This window comes from Tyto alba, unplaced genomic scaffold (genome assembly GCF_018691265.1).
Source record: "Tyto alba isolate M040663 unplaced genomic scaffold, T.alba_DEE_v4.0 Super-Scaffold_8, whole genome shotgun sequence".
Taxonomy (NCBI): Eukaryota; Metazoa; Chordata; class Aves; order Strigiformes; family Tytonidae; genus Tyto; species Tyto alba.
In genome coordinates this window covers 22,659,712-22,682,288 of record NW_024881329.1, presented here as the reverse complement: position 1 = coordinate 22,682,288, position 22,577 = coordinate 22,659,712, and the positions used below count along the sequence as shown (strand labels likewise).

Below are 22,577 nucleotides of genomic sequence, written 5' to 3'. Positions count from 1 at the left end.
TGTTGCATCATCTAAAATAAGTGTCTTGTGGTTTTGTGCTCTCATCCACTCTGAATTTTCCAGCTTTTCTGGATAAATCTGCCTGTTGTACATCGGGCTGCAATAATATTGTGCAAACCCTGCCCACATAGTGAAAGTCTCCGCGAGGAGCTCTTGTTAGGCCTGTTTCACCACTGAATTGCAACAGCATGGTCACAACATGCTGGCCATAGATGAACAGCTGCTTTCTCTACACATTACTTTACCAGACTCCCCACTTGGGTGTTTGTGAGATAACTCTTTGAACTATGAGTGACTGTTCACACTCTGAAAGTTAAACTCTTGATTATTCCACTGAAGACTTCTAATCCAATGTCATACAAGTAGTTACACTTCCACAGCTCTTAATGTAAGCTTGGTGACTGATATTAAATGAATTTCAGGTTCTGCATTTTTCTAGCACAGACTAGCCTAGATCCATGCTATTAAATTGTCTCACTCTCCAAAATTCTGTCTGTGTGCAGATGACACTTCTTCAAACCCACAATAAGGACCACGTACATAATTTCACAGTATATCTGATTGAGTTCCTGGTTTGGGGACTTCTTTGACTCTGTTTAAGTTATGCATATATTAAATATAAATAGAATTTGTGTAAATATTATATAGGTAGCCTAAAACTGAACAAAAATACTGCACCATACGTGATGTATCCTTTTAAGTTATCAGTAAAGCATGTAACTATCTCCTGATTCAAGCAGATATTTATCTCACAAGATTTCTTTTTGTGCTTCAGCTGCCAAAAGACCTCAGGCTACCTATTTTCCTCCAGTAGGAAGTATGGCTAAGCATGACATAACAATGTTCAGAGAACATCCAACCAGAAACTGAAGGCAGAATATGAAGAGAGAAAGGCAAGAGCTGCTGCGCATGCCCAGCTCCACTCTCCGTAACTGGACAGTGCATAAAGCACACTTCTTGGCACTCATTACCTAAAAAGTCAGCTATAAATCTGCCTTTTATTTGTTTTTATTTAGTTGACTCTGGTAAATTGAATAGATCTTCCAGCAAGACCCACAGCTTCTACGGTGGTATCCAGTATCAAAACAACAGCCAGAAGGGATGTTCTACTTGCTGCCAGGACCTGCAAATCTGTAGGAAAATCTGTTGTGGTAAGGACTACCATAACAAAAGCTCCCATAACAAAAAGAGCCCTTAAGTATAGGTGGTAACAAAGATCCCGCTATGCTGTCCTGAAGGAAGGAACTAAGCGTCTGGGCTGGCAAGGTTATGACAACGGATGGTGGCTGAGCCACTGCCCTCGGGTCACAGTAGTCAGCTCCTTGCAGGTATTGGCACTGGTGCTGGACATGAATTGGCCAACTGGAAACATGACTAAACATAAGCATAACAGCACAAATTCCCCTGGAACAGGAAGAAGAGCTTAGATCTCATGGAAATGGGAAAAGCACAGCAGTCTGGATCCTCTGCAACACTAATCTGGCTTCAGATCCATCCCACCTGACTGTAGCTACCCCACCAAGACCTACTTGCTGCTGTGGATCTAATTCCTCAAATTTGTATAAGTCCTGTAAGAAAAATGTTTTTAAAGCGATGGTTTATCATTGCTTAGTGGAAACACAGGAATATAGGTCACATGTTTCCTCAGACAAATGGTTATTCTTATCCTATATTCTGTCTCATAATAGTCAGTTCCATGTGGTCTGAAGTTTAGGGTAAGACTCCTGATGTTATTGAATGAACTGTCCTCACCTGATTCCTAACACCCTTGGGACCCTTTTTGCCATGAGTGAGTAAGCTTTGCTTACATCCCTTTCAAGCTCTGGCTTTCTTCCACACAAACTAATTTGAAACAGAAGCTGGAAGACCAAATAGTTAACTATCAAGAGGACATATCCTCTGTTAAACATGTCTGCAACTGAGGCCTTTGTGGTGCAGGAGCACAGAGCAGTTTGCAGCACTGTAGTCCTGGGCTTTGTTATCTGTTTAGCAGATTATAACTGAGATTTGAACTAGTGGAGAGTTGACAGCTCCTATATAATACATTGTGGAAAATACCAGCTTAACCTTTAAAACCTGTATATAACATTGCTTCCTCATAAATGACAAAAGAGGACTAATTTAAATTTACAGGGGAAAAAAAAAAAAAAAAAAAAAAACAAAAACCTAAACAAAACAGTCTGATATATAGAAAATAGCTGACTCTAGGAAGAAGGAGGCAAGAGAAGCAAATACAATGAAATACAATGCAGCTTTGAGGTGGGACTTTTTATACATTTCCTCAAACCACCTGAAGAACCTGGGACTCCCATTAACACCAACCCACATTTATCACACATGGTTCACCTCAAAATGATGAAACAGTTTTGCTCAATATTTATGTTTATTAGTTGATTCAAATGCTCATGCTGCATGAAATGCAAATTACAAAACAAATATTTCTTTCATCTTAGCACTTAATTGGCAAGATTCATTCCTGGTAACATTCCATTAAATACATTAGAATGACAGGAGGAATTATGCTGGCTTCATTTATTTACCTCTTCTTTTATTGGTTGACATAATGATGGTGGTTCAAATGTTAATCATAATTGCCATCTGCTTTCATATGCAGGTTTTCTTTCCATCCTTCCTTATCGGTGTTAGATACAGTACAATTGATATAAAACATCATGTCTTTCTTGTGAAATCAGCAATCCTCATATGAAGTTGAAATTAAGATTTGAACAGGACCATCCTGCACTTTTCAGGGGAAAAAATCAAAAGATATATTGTGAAGTACTACCCAGTTGTATGGTTTCTTCACATTTTAGAGATAAATTCATTGGTCACAACAAATGTAAAAAGTTTATTACCTAGATTACAGGCAACTTCTTAAATATATATATATTTTAGGAAGTTGAGCATGTGTTTAAAACACAGAAGAAAAGTAAACTGCTCACAGTTAGACTAGGAAAGTCCTAGGAAAATCTTTCTAAATATGAGGATAGAGGTAGATGTTGCAGATCTTCATGCTACAGACACTGAAGGAGATGTGCATTAGTACATCAGCACTGAAGGAGCTTATACACAAACTTAAACAAATAAATGAAAACCTAAATTATAAAAGAAAACCTACTGCAATCCTACATGAGCTGGTAAAGGGAATAGGAACAGTGCTCTTGACCAGTATAATTTAATAAATATATTTCAAAATGTTGGGCTGCTTGAATCCAACCACATACTTATATTACAATAATGACACACCACTTAATACATAAACTACTAAGGAGGGTTTGGGAAGTGCTTAAAAACACACACAAAAGTATCTGAATAACCTTTGTGAGTATTATTGTTCTTGTGATCCCCTAGGGCCATCTCAAAGTCTGGGGAAAAAAAGCCCTCATAGTTTAACTTCTGGTAGAAATGATGCAGTGTTTATTATTTGCTGAACAACTGATCCATAGGCAAACGAGGATTTCTGAGGCTGGACCAGGCAGTGTTTATTACACATAATTTCAGAATATGGGTGGGACACATCTCATCAAACCTTCCTGTTTAAATCTGGGTGTTTCAGCTGAGCTTGTTGTCTGTCTCTACAGTCAATGAAAGCAAAATTGTTGCGTTTTGAGGGTGATACCAATTCTGGTAAGGTAAGCGTCTGAGACAGGATGAATTGTCTTACAGAAATTCTTGTCCCTCCCCACTAAGTATTGGGGAAGCCTGAGTAATTTCAAGTGACAAGTCACTTGAAGTCTTGGCGTCAAAATTTGGCTCTGCAACAATGTGTACTCTGCAGGTGATGTCCTGCTAGTCAGGAAAGAAATAAGAGGGGAAAACAAAATATATACATTGTTGCAATAATTATTCCTTGGATAATTACATTGGTTTTCCTGCCGCTTACCCCTTAAGTCTAAAAGGAGAAAGTTGCACCTGCTTCACCACTGTTTGTGTTATGTCCTCCTTCAGAGCTGTGCAATGTCAACACAGAGTAGCTAGTAACTATTAATCTGCTTGCATTTGGTGCCATTCTACATTGCTGAACCTGTGAGATAAACTCTGTGTGCTTTTACAGATTCCAGATGAAAAATAAGGAAGAAAAAAAAAAAATACTGATACCGCTTCAGAGAAAATTTCAGTCTTTGCTTTAAACACTGTTTCAGGTACTAAAATACTGTTTTCTGCTGGTCTTGCCAAGCAACAAGGAAAATTCAGAATTTCTAAAGCAAAGGCCATTAGACAGTGTCCCATAGGTAGAGGACTTCTCTCATATTCTGTGGCTGTGGGTGGGAAAAGGATCAGAAGGTGTCTTCCACCTCACTGAGCATTTCATTGCAAAATGTGTGAGTAGATTAGATTACAGCCTAGATCTAAAGCACTTAAATCCAAACATGTATACGACAGCAAGTTATAGCTCAGATTAAAATCATTACGGGAAGTTAATGAAGGAAGTGCCAAATATATAGAACCAGTTTAATTCCTCCTGCAATGCCAATGAACAGGGTGGAATGATACCAGCTTCTTTGCTGGTCAATTAGGCTTTAAGATGAAAGAGCACTGGGAGCTGGAATGTGCATATCATGCTATTCAGAGATTTAGGGTGATTTTGCAAACAGCAAGCGAAAACAGTTTCATCACTTTGGGAAGTTATATGTGCTTCAAATTTGGGCTGGTTGGTGATTATGACTTCATGTGTACGGTGTGCCTCAGACCCCCCAGGCAATCTGAAGCACTGTATAAAAGGAGCAGGTACGCAGACCTATTCCATCTTCCTCTCCTGTGTACTCTCCTCTACATCAGGTAAGTCTGATGCCATTTAATTTATTTCTAAATGCCAGAATGCCTTTGTGCTGGAGCTTAGAATACTGTTCACTACATGTTTTAGGACTATTTTTTAATTATTTCTCTCTCTCTCTTTTTTTTTTTTTTTTTTTTTTTTTTTTTTTTTTTTTTTTCCCTAGTATGCTTGCAAGTTCTGGTACTGGTAGGCTTTAGGACTCGAGACAAGGATTTGAGACATTTATTTCACTGTAATTCATATTTGGGCATTCTTGTATTGTTAGCAGATTTAAAATGTAGGATGGCATAAACTTTAAAATGCAGAATTCTCCTATACCATTTAGGTTAATGAGTAAATCATAGAGCTAAATTGCATTATCTGCATCAGAATTTTATTGTAAAATAATCCTAGCTTGTATTTCATTTTTATGGATAGGAAAAAAAATAAATCCTGCTTATTTTAAGCCCTAGTTATTTTCATCAAAGATGATAATAAGGGAAGTAGATCAGTGGTGTGATCTGGTGTATTTGTCATATGTCCATTTGTAAATACAGATCCAGATTAGCTGTTCAGATACACTGAGTTTAATGATTTGATTCTCTGCATTTCAGGGCTACTTTATGAATAAAATAATATTTCCTATTTTTTACTAGAAAAAAAGTGTTAAATCAGAAGCTTTTGTGACCAGATGTTAAGCTAATATGCTAATTTGAAAACTGTATTTTTATCTGATGAAGAAATTGTCTCCTTACATTTTACAAGCCTGCTCCATGCTCTGTATGAAATTACACTGCTATGCCAAGAAATATTTAGATATAAATATTTTATAGGGTACATTTATTTATTACATCAAGTATATGAATCTATCCTCGGGCTCAAATGCTTTGGGGGTTTTACCAGAGAGGTTACGAAGATTAAGAGAATGCAGAAGTAAAAGGGAAGAACTGAAAGTATATTGCCCCAAAGAGCTTGAAAAGAAACAAGGACTAGGAAAGGAGGAGGAAGTGTGTGGTTAAGGCAGTGCTGAGTTCTTGACGCCATCCCATCTCTCCCAAGACAAAACTTGCTCCTGTTCCATTCAGCATAACAAGGTCAGCGCTGGGGTAGCTCCTGCAGCTCCTGGTTTTCAACCCACGTTCACCAGGGAGGAGCACTGGTGTTTTAGTAAAAAAATGCGCCATCTGTTCCTCTGGCAGGAAAAACAAACTAAAAAAAAAAAAAAAAAAAAAAAAAAAAAAAAAAAGAGAGAGAAGGAAGAAGCAGCAATTTCAGAAGGCTTGGTGGATCTGACAAGTGCAGGGATTACTGGATAGGGAAGATCAGAGCAATGTTGATTGACAGGAGAATTTGTGAACACCACCATTAATTTTGCTTATGCTTCTGGTCATCATTTTGCCTGTTCCCCAACAACTCAGCACCAAACCTTGTGTTGTTCCAGTAGATCTTGTGCTTTGTTTTTTACACAGTTCTGTGCTCTGTGTTTCAGGATCGCCTTCAGCCCTGCAAAGAAATGTCTTGCTACGACCTGTGCCCCACCACCGGCAGTGTCGCCGTCCCCCAGCCCCTCGCCGACAGCTGCAATGAGCCGTGTGTCCGGCAGTGCCCCGACTCAACAGCCCTGATCCAGCCGCCCCCCGTCGTGGTCACCTTCCCCGGCCCCATCCTCAGCTCCTTCCCCCAGCAAGCCGTGGTGGGCTCCTCCGGAGCACCCGCCTTTGGGGGCTCCCTGGGGCTGGGGGGCTTTTATGGCTCTGGGAGCCTCTACGGTTATGGGGGCTCTCTGGGATATGGGGCCCAGTATGGATATGGGGGTTCAGCCCTCTCCACTCTTGGCAGCGGGTACTGCACCCCGTACTCCTCCCGCCGGTACAGCCGGTTCCTCCGCGGCAGCTGTGGGCCCTGCTAAAGGCTGCGGAAGCCTCAGAAGAGCCACACGTGAAGGCCCAAACACCGAGCAATGAGGATGTGGGTTCAGTGTTCCTGCAGTCCTGCAGTGGAGCTACTGCCACTTAGCATTTCTGATCTTCTATTCTACTTTTTGTTTACCCTGCAATTTCTAGTTTGTTGTTTGCTACTGTTCCAGCTTTCTCATTTTTTTTTTTTTAACCGTCATGGGGCAGCATATTCTATATGGACATCACTCATAATGACATATATCTTCATCAGCGGTTGCACAGCAGACAGAAGAAAGCCAGCTGAGGACGGCAATATCTTTGAGCAGGACATTTGTTGTACATTCTCTGAAATTGTCTGGAAACAGATTTTTCATATTCTGTGATACCTTGCTTTGCAAACATAGGCATTTCTTGCTCATTAAAATTTTGTTGCATCACACAGCAGCCTTCTGGTTTCCCTTCCTCCCTTCATCCACAGCCTGTCCTGGGTGAAATCTTCCCACAGGCAGGACCAAGCTGCTAACTTGGTAGTACTGCAGAACATTTTAACACAGACTGAATTTACATTGACAAATGTTTCTGTAATGACACTCTGGAGTAGCAGCTTTCCATCCTCTGAAGACAGGAAAAGTTTGAAGTAATGTGGTATCTTAACTCCTGTTATTTCAACATGATTTCAGTGGGACCTTTCCATCAGCATCCTAACAGAAAATTGAGAGTTTCCATGTCTTGCTCAGCATGACCATAAATGCCACCAAGGTGGTACCTGGCAGAGTACTTTCCAAATGTAAATTTGCACCTATGAATTCACAAATATAACGCTCAATCTACCACATTGACACTGCTCATCGGTACTTAAACTCCAGACATCCCAAGTAGCTAATACTTATTCCTCCTTGCAATCATCAGCCTTTCCACCCCAGCAAAAAGAGAGGAATAATCCCTGTTCCCTCTATGAAATAACTGTAGTGCAGTATCAGGAACAGCAGAGACTCCGTGCTTCTGGTAATACAGCCAATTCAATTTGTAATGAAGGTAGAAATGAGACAAGTTCTGTGCTGTGCAAAGAATAAAGCCAATCCCTGACCTCAAGTGTTTTCAGAGAAAACAGACAAGACAAACAAAGCATGAGCATCATTGCTCTTGTCCCATTTTTTCAGGAAGTCATCCTTTATACAGAGATTAAAGGCTGTGTTTTCTATACTGATAAGAACACTAGTAAATATTTTCCCCAGGTGGCAAAGCAATCGCTTGGCAAAGCCCAGACCTGAATTCCTCTCTCCAATATCCCCCATCTAACAATTGTCATAAGGTCTCTGTTTCCAGTTTCCTATTCCAGTGGTTACCTTCAGGTTTGCTTTTCACTGTTACTCTCATCTCCTTTACAAAAAGAGGAAAATAGCAGCGGACAAGGAGCATGCAGTGGAATATTCCTGTCTGTCTCTGCTCTGGTGTCAGGAACACTGGCATATACTGGAACAGGGAGAATTTCCGTAATGTTAATTTACATGTTAATACTCAAATTTGCCTGTAATCTGGGTCAGTAGTCTGACTGCTATGTGTGAGTCAATAATGATGGTGATTAAAATCACGAATAACCCTTTTTTTTTTTTTCAGACAGAACTCTGAATATTGGATAATCAGTCAAACTGGCATGTTTTCATGGACTTCTCTTTATTTTATGTGAAAGACTGTACATGGCACAACTAGCAGTATACAGGATATAGAAAATCTAACAGCTCATAGAATCATAGAATCAAGGGATGGTTTGGGTTGGAAAGAACTTTTAAAGATCATCTAGTCCAACCCCCCTGCCACAGGCAGGGACATCTGTCACTAGATCAGGTTTCTCAAAGCCCCATCCAATCTGACCTTGAACACTTCCAAGAAACAGTGACTTAAGGATTCAGGACATTGTTTATTATAATTTATTTTCTAAGTAAAAGAGGATAATGAGCTAAAAAAAATATTCCTTTCTTCATGTTCCTCTGATAGAACATTTTATTTAAAACATCTGAAACGTTCAAGTTCAGCTTCTCCAATTGCAAAACTGATAAAAAGTAGACCGCAAGTAGGCACTTTGTTAATTCCTCCAGAATCAAACCCTGGAAGGGAGCTGGCATTCAGCAGGGCATATTTCTGGTTGTGTTATGTTGAACCATTGTGCCTGCAGGCTATTTACCAGTGGTGTGAGTCTGAACCACATAAAAAATCATTAGGCTCTAGTAGTGAGTAAATATTTAGTGAGTCCACTTATTTAAATCAAGCATGAAAGGCTTAACTCCAGCAGATATCTGTCCTGAACTGTAATTTAGTGCGTGGGGAGGACACATCTTTCAGGCTGTGTTTACATCTTTATGAATCAACTTTTGATTGCATCTCATTTACCAATAGTGTTAACTTGTAGTAGGATATAAACACACACTCAGAGCACATTTAGACAAGAGAGGCGAGTGTAGTGACCTCTATAGTTCAAGATGAGACAGTGTGTTTTCATTTATTGTTGCTTCTTCTTCTTGGTAATTACTTGTTTCACTGACAGGCGGAAGAGGAGTCTGAGCTGCTGGTGCTCACTGCCAACGGCTTGGCCTTTCCATGGCTGACCAAGAACTGCGTGAGTCCTCGCAGTCAGATGTGGTCCCCATGTTTCTGTGGCCAGCAGACTGTCCAGATCTCAGCACTCTTTCCAGATTATCATAACAAACAGCGTCTGGTGTTCCTCCCATCTCATATCTGCATGAGGTGTAACCTGAGATGCATTGGGTCTGCCAATGAAACGAGTTCTTTTATCTTCTCCTGTGTTCATCTGTGATTACACTTGCGTGAAAGCGTGATCCAAGTTCACTGTGCTGTGCATCTGGGAGGTGGCTGATTGCTGACAGTAAGGAGCAGTACAGAACAATGGAAGACAGTTCAAGAGCTATCTTTTGCTGTTTGCTCTGGTCTATGGTTATAATATACAAATTCGGTCTGGCAGATGAGACTCAGCAGTGCAAATTTTGCAGTTCCTGCTCTCCGAGGGACAGTCTCTGCAGGTCACTTTGCCAAATAATGGTGTTGAGGCGTGCTATGTCTTCAAGCACCATCAGACAATTAATACATACTACAGTGATCTGTTTGTAGCCCAGGCTCTAACTTCTGGCTCCCACGTGTGCCTTTTCTGCAGTATAACAAGTACGTAGGTGGAGCAGCTTCATCCCGGTATGCTGACAACATTCACACTGCAGGATGTCTGAGCGCACCCTTTCACCGCAGCACGAGAAACTGGCTGCTCTTGCAAGTCCAGTGCAGAGGTGCAGCAAGACTGGCTGCAGAGAGGATCGCTGTGATTCTACTGTTCTGTGGGGGATGAAAACAAAAATCTTGGCAAGACTTCTGTAGTGATCAACACCATAGTGATGTGTCTTGAAAATACCTGATCTGGTTGCTTTAGTGCTCTGCATACCTGCATGAATAAGTACTGGTTTTTTGACAGCATCCTAGCGACTCCAAGAATAATCATGCAGTGCATTGGAGACACAGGAAGCATAAAAACAAGACAAAGCCTTCAGACACATTCTAACAAGAAAGAGGTGTTGCCTGGCTACCTCTTTGTAGCCTCATCTCATTTCAGCTAGTTTTACAAGTGAAGTCATGCTTCCAAACCCTTTGAAGTTATTACCACATGCTTGAGCCTGTCCAAACAAATTTCTGCAGCGTGAGACCAGGGTTTGTCTGGAATTAGCTTGCTCAAGTTTTGTGCAGTTTGACAGTGCATTGCTGGTGTTCCCGGGAACAGCAGCTGCACACAGGGGAGAGCAGAAGTGCTGAGCAGTGTCTGATGTCTGGTCCATCAGAGTCCTGGTCAGCATTGCAAGCGTGGGGTGGGGCGAATGTCTCTTAATAGCTGTACTAATTGTATACAAATTGCATCACTAGAAAAACAACTCTACAGGACATACTGAGCAGCCTGGAACTGTACTGCTGTTGAGCAAAGTGCTGAACATGTCCAGTACCCAGAGTCATCTGTGAATAGCCTGAAATTTAGGTGTAAAGTTCCTGAGATGGAAAATATTATTTGGTCTGAATGATATGTGTTGCTTTGCAGGGAAGACTTAAGAATTATACTTTTATTTATTTTAACTGGGGTTGCCAAGAATTTAGTGGTATTAATGGGAAAGTTTAAAGAACTCATAGAATTTCAGCAAAGATTTGCCATTCAGTTAAAAATTCCTGTTGGCTATTCAAAGGAAAGTTCTACCCACAGATCATTACATGCTATTTTTAAACAATGAAAAATATCATAAAACCAGTGTATGGGGATGTAATTAAATTGAAGCCTCAGGCAGGTAGTGAGACACAGGGAAGATCTTTAAAGTTACTCATGTATTTAACTTTCTTTGCTAGCATGTAGCAGATACAGATTGTAACCACACCTGTCCTGGAGGAAATTTCAAACTTAGTTGTAAGGGTTACAAAACATGTTTATCCAGCATGAAATTACTTTTGTGCAGGAGGCAGTCATTAGGCTTGTTCCTGATTAAAGTACATGGTCACCTTCCAACGTCAGGTGTTGAAAGAAAACAGTAATGTTTCACTACAGAGATTGACGCTCACCCCAAATGGTATATAAACAAAAAATAGTGGACAAAAAAAAAAAAACAAAAAACTCTGAATTTTGATGCACAATAATTTAATGAAAAAGCAAGAAGTAAAAGATCTTATTGCAAATGAAAAATACAGGGGAAATGTTGCCAGGGTCATTAAAGGCTTCAAGCAAAGAATTGCTCCAGGGCTACATATTCCACATACATTACACTTTCTTTCTCATGGCATGGGAAGACTTACACAATTTCGTCCCTCTTTCAACCAGAGAAAGATCATTGATATAACTATTTCAAAGCCATTATTATCAGGAGCCACTGGACAGAATAGTCAGAAGACTAAATTAAATCATTATCTTGAGAATTACATGTAAGTGTGATTTTCAGAAATGCATAGTTCACATTCCAGGAAAGCAATGCCAGTAACAGGGTTTACGGAGGCACATCTTCCTCCATATTGGGTGATTGCTTCTTGTTCCTTATTCATGTCACATTTAACATGGTCTGCAGCTCCCAAAACCGTAACCACTGGATACATAGGAAGAATATGACCTCCCATAATTGTACAAGCTCCTAGAGCCATAGGAGCCACTGGTACCCAGAGAACGCATGGATCCAAACAAGCTCCCAATGCTGGATGGTGCTGAGCTGCCCACTATGCTTTCCTGGGGGCAGGAGCTGAGAATGGGTCCTGGGAAAGTCATCACCACGGGTGGTGGGTAGATCACAGCTCTGGAATCACCACAGGATGTAACACAGGGCTGGCTCCAGGCGTTCGCAATTGGCTGCGGGCAGGTCACTTCACAGGGCGCAAGGCAGCAGGAGCTGCTCATCTGTCTGTAGGAAAACATCTTCTAGGAATGGAGATAAATCTGAAACACACAACACCAAGGCAACACAAGGCTGAAATCTCAGATACTGATATAAAGAAGATTGTGCTTGGAAGAGAAAGAATAAAAGATATCAAGAAGACCAGGAGCAGGCTGAAGATTTCAGTTTTGTCTCAGCAGCCATGTCCTTTTCCTCATCTTCTCATGACCTTCTCCTCTCCCTTGGAACAATCTCTGTTTCTGATGACTCCTAATCATGAGGCCAATCTGATACATAAAAACATCATTAACAGTCAAAGAAATTGTGTATCTGAACTTGAGCTATCTCCCCATCCTTTACCATCTCTCTTTTCCACCATTCCCTTTTGAATCTGCCTTACTGTGACACCTGACCTGTCCTTTTATAAGTGACTGCAGAAAAGAACAGAAACACTGGCTAGCACTTATATAGTAACAACCTGCACTGGTTCTGCACCACCTGTAATCATTACAACTATATGAGGCAAGTCATTGTTATTCCAGCTTTAAGGAAGAGATAACTGAGGCTCAGAAGTGAATTCATTGCCCAGAGCCATTTGGTGAGGTAACAGGAGAGACAGAGTTAAAACTCAGGCAAGCCTGTTGTTAATGACAGTGTTATTCCTCAGTCTTTCAGATGCTACAGCTGGCACCAGGACTCTCCTGCATGTTCTTTACCCAGATAAACTGAGCGGCAGCCACATCCCTGAAGAGCTTGTAAAGACAGCTTCCTTGGCAGAATACCCCACGTTTGGGTGGGAATGCAGTATCAGTGAGGTTTCCAGTATAACCATGACTCCTGTGAATCTGATTCCAGCTGTCCTGCTAAAGATGACTGAGGTAACAGATGACTATGGCAGAACTAGGAGCTGTGTGTAATTTTGTGGAGTCCTTTTCTTTAATCATAAGATCACTTCATCACTCATAAAATTGATTTGCAGCTCCTCTTGATCTCTGTCCCGCCTTACTAAAACCCATAAAATGAAAGGCTGTGAATAAAGAAAATTAATAAAGCCCTGACCATAACAAGTACATAATGTAATGCATGACAGGCTTCAAATGAATTCAGAAATAATTGCAAAGAACAGGACAAAATGTTATTGCTAATAGTGGCTTCCTAGTCCAGTCTGAGACTCAGAGTTAACTTTTCTTGGTAGTCACCATTACAAGACAATGCAAACAAGTAAGGCAGATTCATATAGGCAGGGTGGTCAGGCTGGAGGAAATAGGAATTCACTAAATCTCACCATAAATAAGTTGGCATATGCTAAACTTTCAACTGCTCTGAAAACTCCTGCCCTTTTACAGCCTGCCACTGAATAAGTAGCAAAGAGCTCTTTCTGAAAGAAAGCTGCAGACATTTCACACATTTCTAAGAATCACAGTTTTGTTACAGTTAAAATCCTGCATTGTTACAGCAATATTGTAATAGCAACAGTGTCAAGCTCAGACTTACCCCTTGGCAGCGAAGAGCAAGTCAGGAGAAATGGTTAGAGCAGCCCAGAACTGTGAGCGCTTTTATGCCTTTTCTTAGGCAATTGGGAGGGTATGAAACATTCCTCATGTATGATGTCCTGATGCATTATCAAACAAAAATTCACTCCACCTGTAACTGCCCCAGATAATGCAAACATTTTGCTCAGCACTGGTGATTACTATTGCGTTATTATCATTACTCTGGCAGAGTAATTTTTCTTTTTTCTGTTATTGTTTTTTCCTATTTCTCTGCTTGCCTCATGAAGCAAAGATTGCTCAGAAGTTTATCCATAAACACAATATGCTGACATACCTGAGAAACTACCCCACTTTTCCGATTCATGGTCCAGTAAGGGGGCATTGTGCAATTTATCCCATCATGCCCACACACATTAATTCCTATGACTCTGGTATGAGGCACATTAGACTCCATAGACACCTTCTCACTGAGTTATAGGTTTGGAAATGGGAAACATTTGTTACCGGCCTCCTAGCCAAGAACCAAACGCAAAGCACATGTCCAACTTCAAGCTTCAAAAGTACAGGTGGAATAACGTATAAACAGGGAGCTGCTGTTATCCAGCCCTGTCGTGGGCGACAGGAGCCTCAGTCAATGAGAACTCCATGTCCAGCTTTCATTGTCAGGGACTCCACGGGGTCACCGCTGAAGACCTCAGGGCTCCTGAGTGATGAACAATTCATGGTTTGGGATGAAACAGTCAGGGGCTGAAGCCATGCATCACCCTAGGAAAGCTTTGGGCTGGAACCTTAAAGTGCAGTTTCAGCTGATGCAGGTTTGGCTGCTTACTTCAGCAGATTTCTTCCTCAGATCCAGTACCCTGTCTTTAGTTCTTCAGTTATTTACTGATAAAACTATTTTCAATAGAGTCTATGCATTCTGTGTACCCAAGTTGACATAAATTATGAACGTTTTTTTAACCTCAAGAAGATAAGTTCTTCCCCTCTAAAATCCATCCCCTCACAAGGAATTTAAGGTTGAATGCCTGGGTTTGAGTAATCTCAAGACTTCTGTTTTAAAATGTTAATTTTATTCCAGTTTGTCCATCGGCATTTGATAACTGTTACCAATACTACAGAGTAATGCTGTACAGGTAACCCATGCAAGAAGGCTGAGGAAGCTTCTTTTCCAGGGCCACCTTGGGATTTCCCTCAGTGTTGTTTCCTAACAAGGCCTGTGGAGACACCCTTTAAAGCTACTGATAGTTTATGGTAGAGGATTCACATAAACAAGAGCCAGGAATAGAAACAAAGGGAAGAAGACGTTGTGGGGAAACAACCCCCATGGTCTGCTCCTCCTGCCCGAACCACACCTGGTTTCACTTTGGAAGCAGGTGATGACAGTGATGGCATATACCTCCAGATACCTACAGGTGAATCACTTAGTTCCTGGAGATGCATCCCTCCTCTAACCATCCTGCCCTCCTGAAAGGGCAAAGGGAGTTACATACTAATATCAATATCGCTGACACTCCAAACTGCTCCTTTTGACTCATGATGTTACAGCCTCATGCTTTGCTTTTGTAATTTTACAGACCCACAAAGTAACATCTGGATGCCATCCGAATGATTTTTCCCATGTAATGGAAGTTTCATGTGCTTCACTGACTTAAACAATTCACAGCTATTTTTTGCCAGATGAAATACGGTACAGTAAAATATTCAGAGACAAATAGCCCTATGAAATGCAAAGTTAGTGTGACATATGGACTGCGTTTGCACAGATTCCTTGTATGACAAATTGCAGTACTGCTATGGCACATATGGATCCATTGTACATGAACAATTATCAAACCCATTTACTAAATTAGCATAAAATGTTTTTATCTGTATCAGCACACAATTTTATTATAACACCATCAAAAAAGACATTCAAATGCATCTAAAAACTTCCTTGAATTGATTTAGGATTCTTTCTCTACAGGCGTGACTAAAAACTCTTCCTGACTAGCTTGGATGAACATCACAATCAAGAATAGCAAAGGAACACCCTTTGTTTCAGTTTGCAATTGAAATCCAAATTCTGCTGAGGATGCCCAGGTATTTCTGTACAAGTCTTCCAAGCCCACAGTGGATGGCTTTGGCGTCATCCAGCCAAGAGCGCACCTCATACAGTGTGGGTGGAATTTGTCTCATGTGGTAGCATAGCACACCCAGGCTGTACTATTGCACTATCTACTGCACCCTAGGAGGAGACAAACAACAACACACAGGTGGATGAGCCATCTGAGAGGAGGAGAAAGCAGTGGAAAAGGAGTAACTGCCAACAAGGAGGGGTTGAGTAGCACTTCCTGTTTGAAGAGCAGTATTTCTAAGTTCTTAAAAAATATTTGTGCTTTGGTGTGACCATACTTCAAGCCAAAAAGCATGGCTGCTGTTGATGTGGACACAAGAAACTCTGTTGCTGGAATGGCCACAAAACCTAGCTGGGACCATAAAATACATATTCATAGGGATAACGTAAGACTCAGCACTGCACTCTTGTGGCTTAGCTGGGAGCATGACTTAAACTGAGTAAATTGGAGTTTTCTCAGACACCTCCAGACAAGGTGAATTCATGTCTCTGAACTGAAGTGTTGTCATACCCTCAACCTGGCTTGAAAAATGTGGTGCCATTTCTAGATCAGAATTACTGATGCATAGCTGGGATCTCCTGAGATAGCATTGCTGTCAAGATGATAGTGTCTTTTTAGGAGAAGGTGGTTGGTTTTTTTCTGAGATAACACCAAACTGTCCCCAGATTCCTTGGGAGCAGAGAGGTTCTCCAGTTTCCAACAGTTCCTTTCTTGGAGGCTTTGACTTTTTAAAAATCTTCCTTAAATATCAAAGCTGTTTGTGTAATTCTGATTATATGACTGTAACAACAGACTTTTTTGTCTGATATAAGTAGAATACAACCCCAACAGCTTAATTAGGCACGGGATGCCATCTTAATGCACTCTTCTATTAAAGTACTTCTAGGCTATATTCCCATGTGTCCCAAAGACATGATTTTGGTATTTTCTTCAAAACACAGTGTTCAAGGTTCAGACAGATCCTTGTTCACAGTGACAACATGAATATAAAGTGAGGACAAAAGTAAAGTAGATACATTTATTTGAATATAAAAATACATCTATGTTAAATATTGGCATATTCTAGCCCTAATAACAACACTCTGTGTACGTATTCTTTGACTGAGTCTTGGAGCACACATACTTCCCAGTACAAAGATACTTTTATGATGGCATTAACCATGTAAGATGCTGATTCTGGTTCCAGCTTCTGGCAAGGAGGAATTATGCATTACACAGGCCATATCCTGGCCCTATGCATGTAGATGTGTTTATAATCATCACATAATAAAGGGATGTAAGGGAGAGAGGTATGAAGAAAGGCTGGAATAAAAAATAAATATAAAAAAAAAAAAAAAAAAGGAGAATGCTAATATAAGGATGCAGCATAATTTTTTATTTGGAAGATGAAATGGCATTTACAAACAACAAACCAAAAAAAAATGAAGGAATATTTCTATTTTTTCAGACCTGATTACAAGCCATTTGTCAAAAAGGAATGAATGTTTCACACAAGGTGCACTTTTTTCCCTACAGCAATTCTAATTTTACCAAAAAAGTTCTGCTTTGCAGCATACAGGAAGGCTTTCCTGAGCACAGAAGCATAACACATGGGAGCACAAAGCAACTTCACTGATAAAAATTTTTTTACATCTTCTAGGTTGAACATAAAACCAGAAAAGGGGTACACATGTTCACAGAGAAGCTGAAGCACAAAATGACCCCGTTTCTCACCCATACTGTCAGAATAGAAAACACACATTTTGAGAAACCAGTGCAGGTTTACAACAACATCACAAGCCAAAAAGAGCAAAGACAGACAATCAGAAGAGTGGTTCCCATGGGTGCTGAGCAGCACCCATAGGTCCCAATGGATTAAGTGGGAATCGTGGGTGCCCAAGGCTTTGGATAGTTCCTCAGCTCAGCTGCATGTCCAGGTCTTGCCGTCAGTTCCCCGCTGTTTCTCCTGCCATCCACACCTTCTGCCATGCTTAGCAGGGCCCACAGCCCCCGTAGCGCTGGCTCCAGAGCTGGCTGGAGGAGGAGGAGGAGGAGGAGCACAAGGAGCCCCCGTAGACAAGGGAGCCCTGCAGGCCCCTGGGGCGGCCCAGCCCCACTGGGGACGAGCTGCCCACGAAGCTCTCCTGAGGGCAGGAGCTGAGGATGGGGCCTGGGAAGGTGATGACCACGGGCGGGGGATAGACCACGGCACGGGAGTCCCCGCAGGAGGTGACGCAGGGCTGGCTCCAGGCGTTGGCCACGGGCTGCGGGCAGGCCACCTCGCAGGGCGGGGAGCAGCGGGAGCTGAGCTGCTGGCTGAAGAAGGACATCCTTCGGGCAGGGAGGTGAGCCTGCAACACGCCGGGGAGGCTGAGTCAACCCCCTTGCTCGGGAGGTGCCGCGCAGACCACCCTGCTCTGCCTCGCCAGCAGCAGGGAGGGCTCAGCACGTGCCGTACAGAGTTGCTCTGCTAAGGCTCGGGTGGTTTTTTTCCTCTTTTGTCTTTCCCCTTCCCTGACCCCCCTCCTCCCTCCCAGGCGGGTCCCCTGAGCTCTCCCAGGCTCTCTGCACACTAAGCGCTGCCCAAGCTGAGCATTCCCAAAGTGACCTGTGGCAAACAAGCTGGACATCACCCATCACCAGGTTTGGCAGCAAAACCCACTACATCTAGCAAAGCATGTGAAAGGAGTGTGTTTTCAAGGAGAAGGAGATGTAAGCAAGACAAGCAGAGTATTTCTGAAAGATTCAGTTAAAACCATTCAAGCACGATGCTTTAAGTCAGAGAGATTAAGTGGGGTCAAACTTACTCAAGACGTCAAAGAGAAGTAAAGAACAGCAGTCTGAGACTATCTGTGCTGTGAGCCCTTTTTATACTGTCTCTTAGGCTGCCCACTGGTCTATGACACCTCATGAACAAGATCTTAATTAGCTCCCAAGCACACAGATTACACATCATTCAACTTCTCATTCACGCAAAGTTTCCTCACTGCTAGCAAATATTACTCAGCCCAGGTTTCCCTCAGTGTCTCCCAGGTTCTTCCTTCTTAGAAATCATTCAGCTGACTTCCCCAACTTTGCAGTATGTCTATTTATTATTTTTTTCTTACAGATACTGAAGCTTCCTTTTGCAAAGTCGTTTTCATACGCTATATTCATTACAATATTTTAGCTCCAGATATATTGTTACCCTCCATTATTAAATTTTTGCTGGGAATATCAAGGAATATGCAAGATTTTTAATCGCTTTCTCATCCTGGTGTGGGTCAGTGTTGAGACACTGAATCACTGAGGACACTGCAAACACCCAAGCAAGGTGCGGCATTGCAACCACCTCCCGTAGGAGTTAGGGGCTTTGTATTCAGCTCCTTCTGCTTTCAGCCGTGGCCCCTGGGGTCTGCTCTTGTAGGGTCCTGGTAGGGACAAAAGGAAGCACATGGGGCTAGACCCCAACCTCAGGCATCCCATAACAGAGGATAAAGCATCCCGCTCCCCTGTGTGGCCTTAAAGGATTGTCTTGCTCTATTCCATTCACACCCAAGTGAAAAAAAAAAAAAAAAAAAAAAACCAACACCTCACTATTTTAATAGTTTTTCAAGGATTTTCCTCACATCAGACAGAGCGTCATAATACTGTCACAACCAGAAGGGTGTACTATCCTGCATAAAGCAGGGCTATAGTGTGAAGACTTCAGAGGGACATTGGAGGGAATGTGTAGTTGTGGCTTTCTGTTCAGAGGCAGAAGAAAATATAAAATATCTGTAAGAGTTCACAAAACAAGTCACCTCTGTGTTTTACTGTGCTGTATCAGACCTGCAGTGTGCAGCTGGGAACAAGGCAGATAACAGAGTAGATCTCCCACCTTTATTCCAAATATAAGCCCTACAGTGCTCCAGTTGAACATCAGCAGGGATTTAGAGAAGAAAATCAGCCCACAGTGCATTGCACTACTTGTGATACTGAGGAGTGCTTGAAAAATACTGTCTATGTGGAGCAGTTGCATAAATAAGGTAATTTACCATCATTCTCATCACATTGGTAAAATCAGCAAAATGCTGCAGGAAGTGAAACTGTTTCAAAAAGTTTAAGGAAGAACAAGAGGGTGTTGGAAGAAACTGATAATTATCTAAAGATGAATAAAGCGATCACAGAAACCTGGGGAGTGATGTGCATTGTTGTGTTTTGTAACAAAATAAACCTGAAACAAAGGATGTCTCAACCCCCCCCGAGGCAAACCAGGAGATGGTATAAAAGGGCTTCTGGCTCAGAAGTCCTCAGATCACAGGTCATCACTTCTCTTCGTTGATCCAAGTAAGTCTGGTCCCTTCATTATCTTTTTTAACTTTAGGTACAAAGGATTTGTGTTCGCCTTAAACAACCCCTGCGCATGCAGTCTGAACCGCAGTGGTGTCAGTACCTACCTTTGCATGAAGACCATTTTCTTTTATATTCTCCCTGGCAAACAGGGCAGCTGCAGATCTGTGCAAGCTGCACGGAACCTCCTGCGACAGGTCAGAGGGGTTCACCCAAGATGGGACTCGGTCCAGGTGCTTTTACCCTTGAGATCGGGGTGAACCGACTGGGGCACCCGGGCATGGCTTCTCAGCTGGCTTGGGCAGTGCTCAGCGTGCGGAGAGCCTGGAGGGAGGATGGGGGACATGGAGGGAGGGAGATAAAGAGAAAAAGCACCCAAGCCTTAGCAGAGCAACTCTGTACGGCACGTGCTGAGCCCTCCCTGCTGCTGGCGAGGCAGAGCAGGGTGGTCTGCGCGGCACCTCCCGAGCAAGGGGGTTGACTCAGCCTCCCCGGCGTGTTGCAGGCTCACCTCCCTGCCCGAAGGATGTCCTTCTTCAGCCAGCAGCTCAGCTCCCGCTGCTCCCCGCCCTGCGAGGTGGCCTGCCCGCAGCCCGTGGCCAACGCCTGGAGCCAGCCCTGCGTCACCTCCTGCGGGGACTCCCGTGCCGTGGTCTATCCCCCGCCCGTGGTCATCACCTTCCCAGGCCCCATCCTCAGCTCCTGCCCTCAGGAGAGCTTCGTGGGCAGCTCGTCCCCAGTGGGGCTGGGCCGCCCCAGGGGCCTGCAGGGCTCCCTTGTCTACGGGGGCTCCTTGTGCTCCTCCTCCTCCTCCTCCTCCAGCCAGCTCTGGAGCCAGCGCTACGGGGGCTGTGGGCCCTGCTAAGCATGGCAGAAGGTGTGGATGGCAGGAGAAACAGCGGGGAACTGACGGCAAGACCTGGACATGCAGCTGAGCTGAGGAACTATCCAAAGCCTTGGGCACCCACGATTCCCACTTAATCCTTTGGGACCTATGGGTGCCGCTCAGCACCCATGGGAACCACTCTTTTGCTTGCCCTTCTTATGCTCTACTTGATTTTAATGTCAGTTTTCTCAAAATTAGTCTTTTCCACTCTTAGAAACTAAATTACTGAGTATGCAAAATCTGTTTCTCACTGTTAGAGCACACAAGCACTGTCATCACTGGAAACTGCTCCATGTATGTGTTTAGTTGCTTGGGACTATGCATTTTTTTCTTCTGTAGTTTTTTACTTTGATACCTATATGTCTAATCGGAAAGATCTGTAGATGTCAACTCACACTATGTTTTGCCCTGTCCCTTTGAAACTTGAACCAAGATAGAAGAACAAGGTGCTGAATATAAAACAGTTTGATGCAGATTATTAAGTTGGTCCTTTTTAAAAACTCTGATGTCCATCTTATATTTTTCCTTTCTTTGTTTAACACGTATACTTTTTGTCCCAATAAACACTTATGGTTGCATCTAAATAACACTCATCTGTTTGTTTTCTTCACTGTTTTGGGGAAATGCAGCCTCTGCAAATCAATTAACCCAAACCATCTCCTTATCTTAGAGATCTATGGATGAGTATTATGCTCTTACAATCAGTATTTAGATAATGCCTATGGATTCATTTATCAGGAAACTCTGCTTACAACATGCAGAGCTTTGCCTGTGTGCTTGATTTAATCTTTACAAGGAACCAGGTGTGAGAGAACAACTCAACCCTTAGATAAAATTTTCAAGGCCACTGTGCAGTACTAAATAGCCACTTCAAAAGTATTTTAATAGTTCATGCATACTTCCCCTACCTTTCGGTGGGTTTTTACCAGAACTATTATAATTACATCCACCATTTAAAAAAAAAAAAAAAAAAAAAAAAAAAAAAAAGGAACATTAGATCATGCTCTAATTCTATATAACATACATAGAGAAATAAAGAGAGCATATTAGACAGTGCACAGAAACAGAGGGAACATCCCAGGGACATTCAGCATTCAAAGACAGAACATTAGCTAATGATGAAACCCCACTCTGAGATATAGGAAACTTAAATCCACTTCCCTACTCTGTACTTTCATATCTAGCTTTCTGAGATAATAAAAATGTCTCAGCTGGGACCATAAATACTCAAGAGCAAGTATCTTTTGCTAACTTAAATTCTTATAACTGTGCAAAGTAAAGGAGCCTCCTAGCAGAATCCTAAGAACCAGGAAGCAGAAAGTGGAGCTTAAAGAAGGTCAACAGAGTCACGTTTCAAAGAGAAACCTTAGGTGACCAGAAGACTGCAATAAAGGAAAGTATATACATTGAGTTCTCAATAAATAGGGGACAGTGATCCAGCAGTGTTGGGGAACCAGCTGGAAGCAATAAAGAATTGCTTCAATTAAAATAGAGCAATTAGCCCCTCAGCTGTTGCTTGTTGTTCCATTAGCCTTCCTTAGCAGAGTACTGTGTAGCACCTAGCTTTTCTTCTCAATGCCTCCTTAGAATTCCAGATTATTGAATACCAGATTATTAAATAGTGTTTTAAGAATAAGGAGGAAAAAATGAATGTACGAAGATGATACAGCCAACTATACTTTCCTATGGACAGCTGGATGTTATCTGTACTGTGGCAGGGGTGCTCAGCAAGCAGCGACTTTCCAGT

The 22,577-nt window shown here is 42.2% G+C and overlaps 2 protein-coding genes across 2 annotated transcripts; one reads left to right on the top strand and one right to left on the bottom strand.

Annotated features, from left to right (window-relative positions):
- The first annotated feature begins 4,690 nt into the window (after positions 1 to 4,690).
- On the top strand, positions 4,691 to 7,093 carry LOC116963993 (scale keratin-like). The gene is made up of 2 exons (XM_033002151.2): positions 4,691 to 4,779; positions 6,246 to 7,093. The coding sequence occupies exon 2, from the start codon at positions 6,270 to 6,272 to the stop codon at positions 6,663 to 6,665; it is 396 nt and encodes a 131-aa protein (XP_032858042.1). The 5' UTR covers positions 4,691 to 4,779; positions 6,246 to 6,269; the 3' UTR covers positions 6,666 to 7,093.
- Positions 7,094 to 11,309: 4,216 nt separating this feature from the next.
- Positions 11,310 to 13,592, bottom strand: LOC104360743 (feather keratin 4). The gene is made up of 2 exons (XM_009966756.2): positions 13,542 to 13,592; positions 11,310 to 12,109 (listed from the first exon to the last, which is right to left on the bottom strand). Exon 2 carries the CDS (start codon positions 12,086 to 12,088, stop codon positions 11,732 to 11,734), a length of 357 nt encoding a protein of 118 aa, XP_009965058.2. The 5' UTR covers positions 12,089 to 12,109; positions 13,542 to 13,592; the 3' UTR covers positions 11,310 to 11,731.
- Positions 13,593 to 22,577: the final 8,985 nt, after the last annotated feature.

Excerpts from the sequence above, each read along its gene's own strand:
- LOC116963993 (XM_033002151.2), top strand. The coding sequence starts at position 6,270 with ATGTCTTGCTACGACCTGTGCCCCACCACCGGCAGTGTCGCCGTCCCC.
- LOC104360743 (XM_009966756.2), bottom strand. The coding sequence starts at position 12,088 with ATGTTTTCCTACAGACAGATGAGCAGCTCCTGCTGCCTTGCGCCCTGT.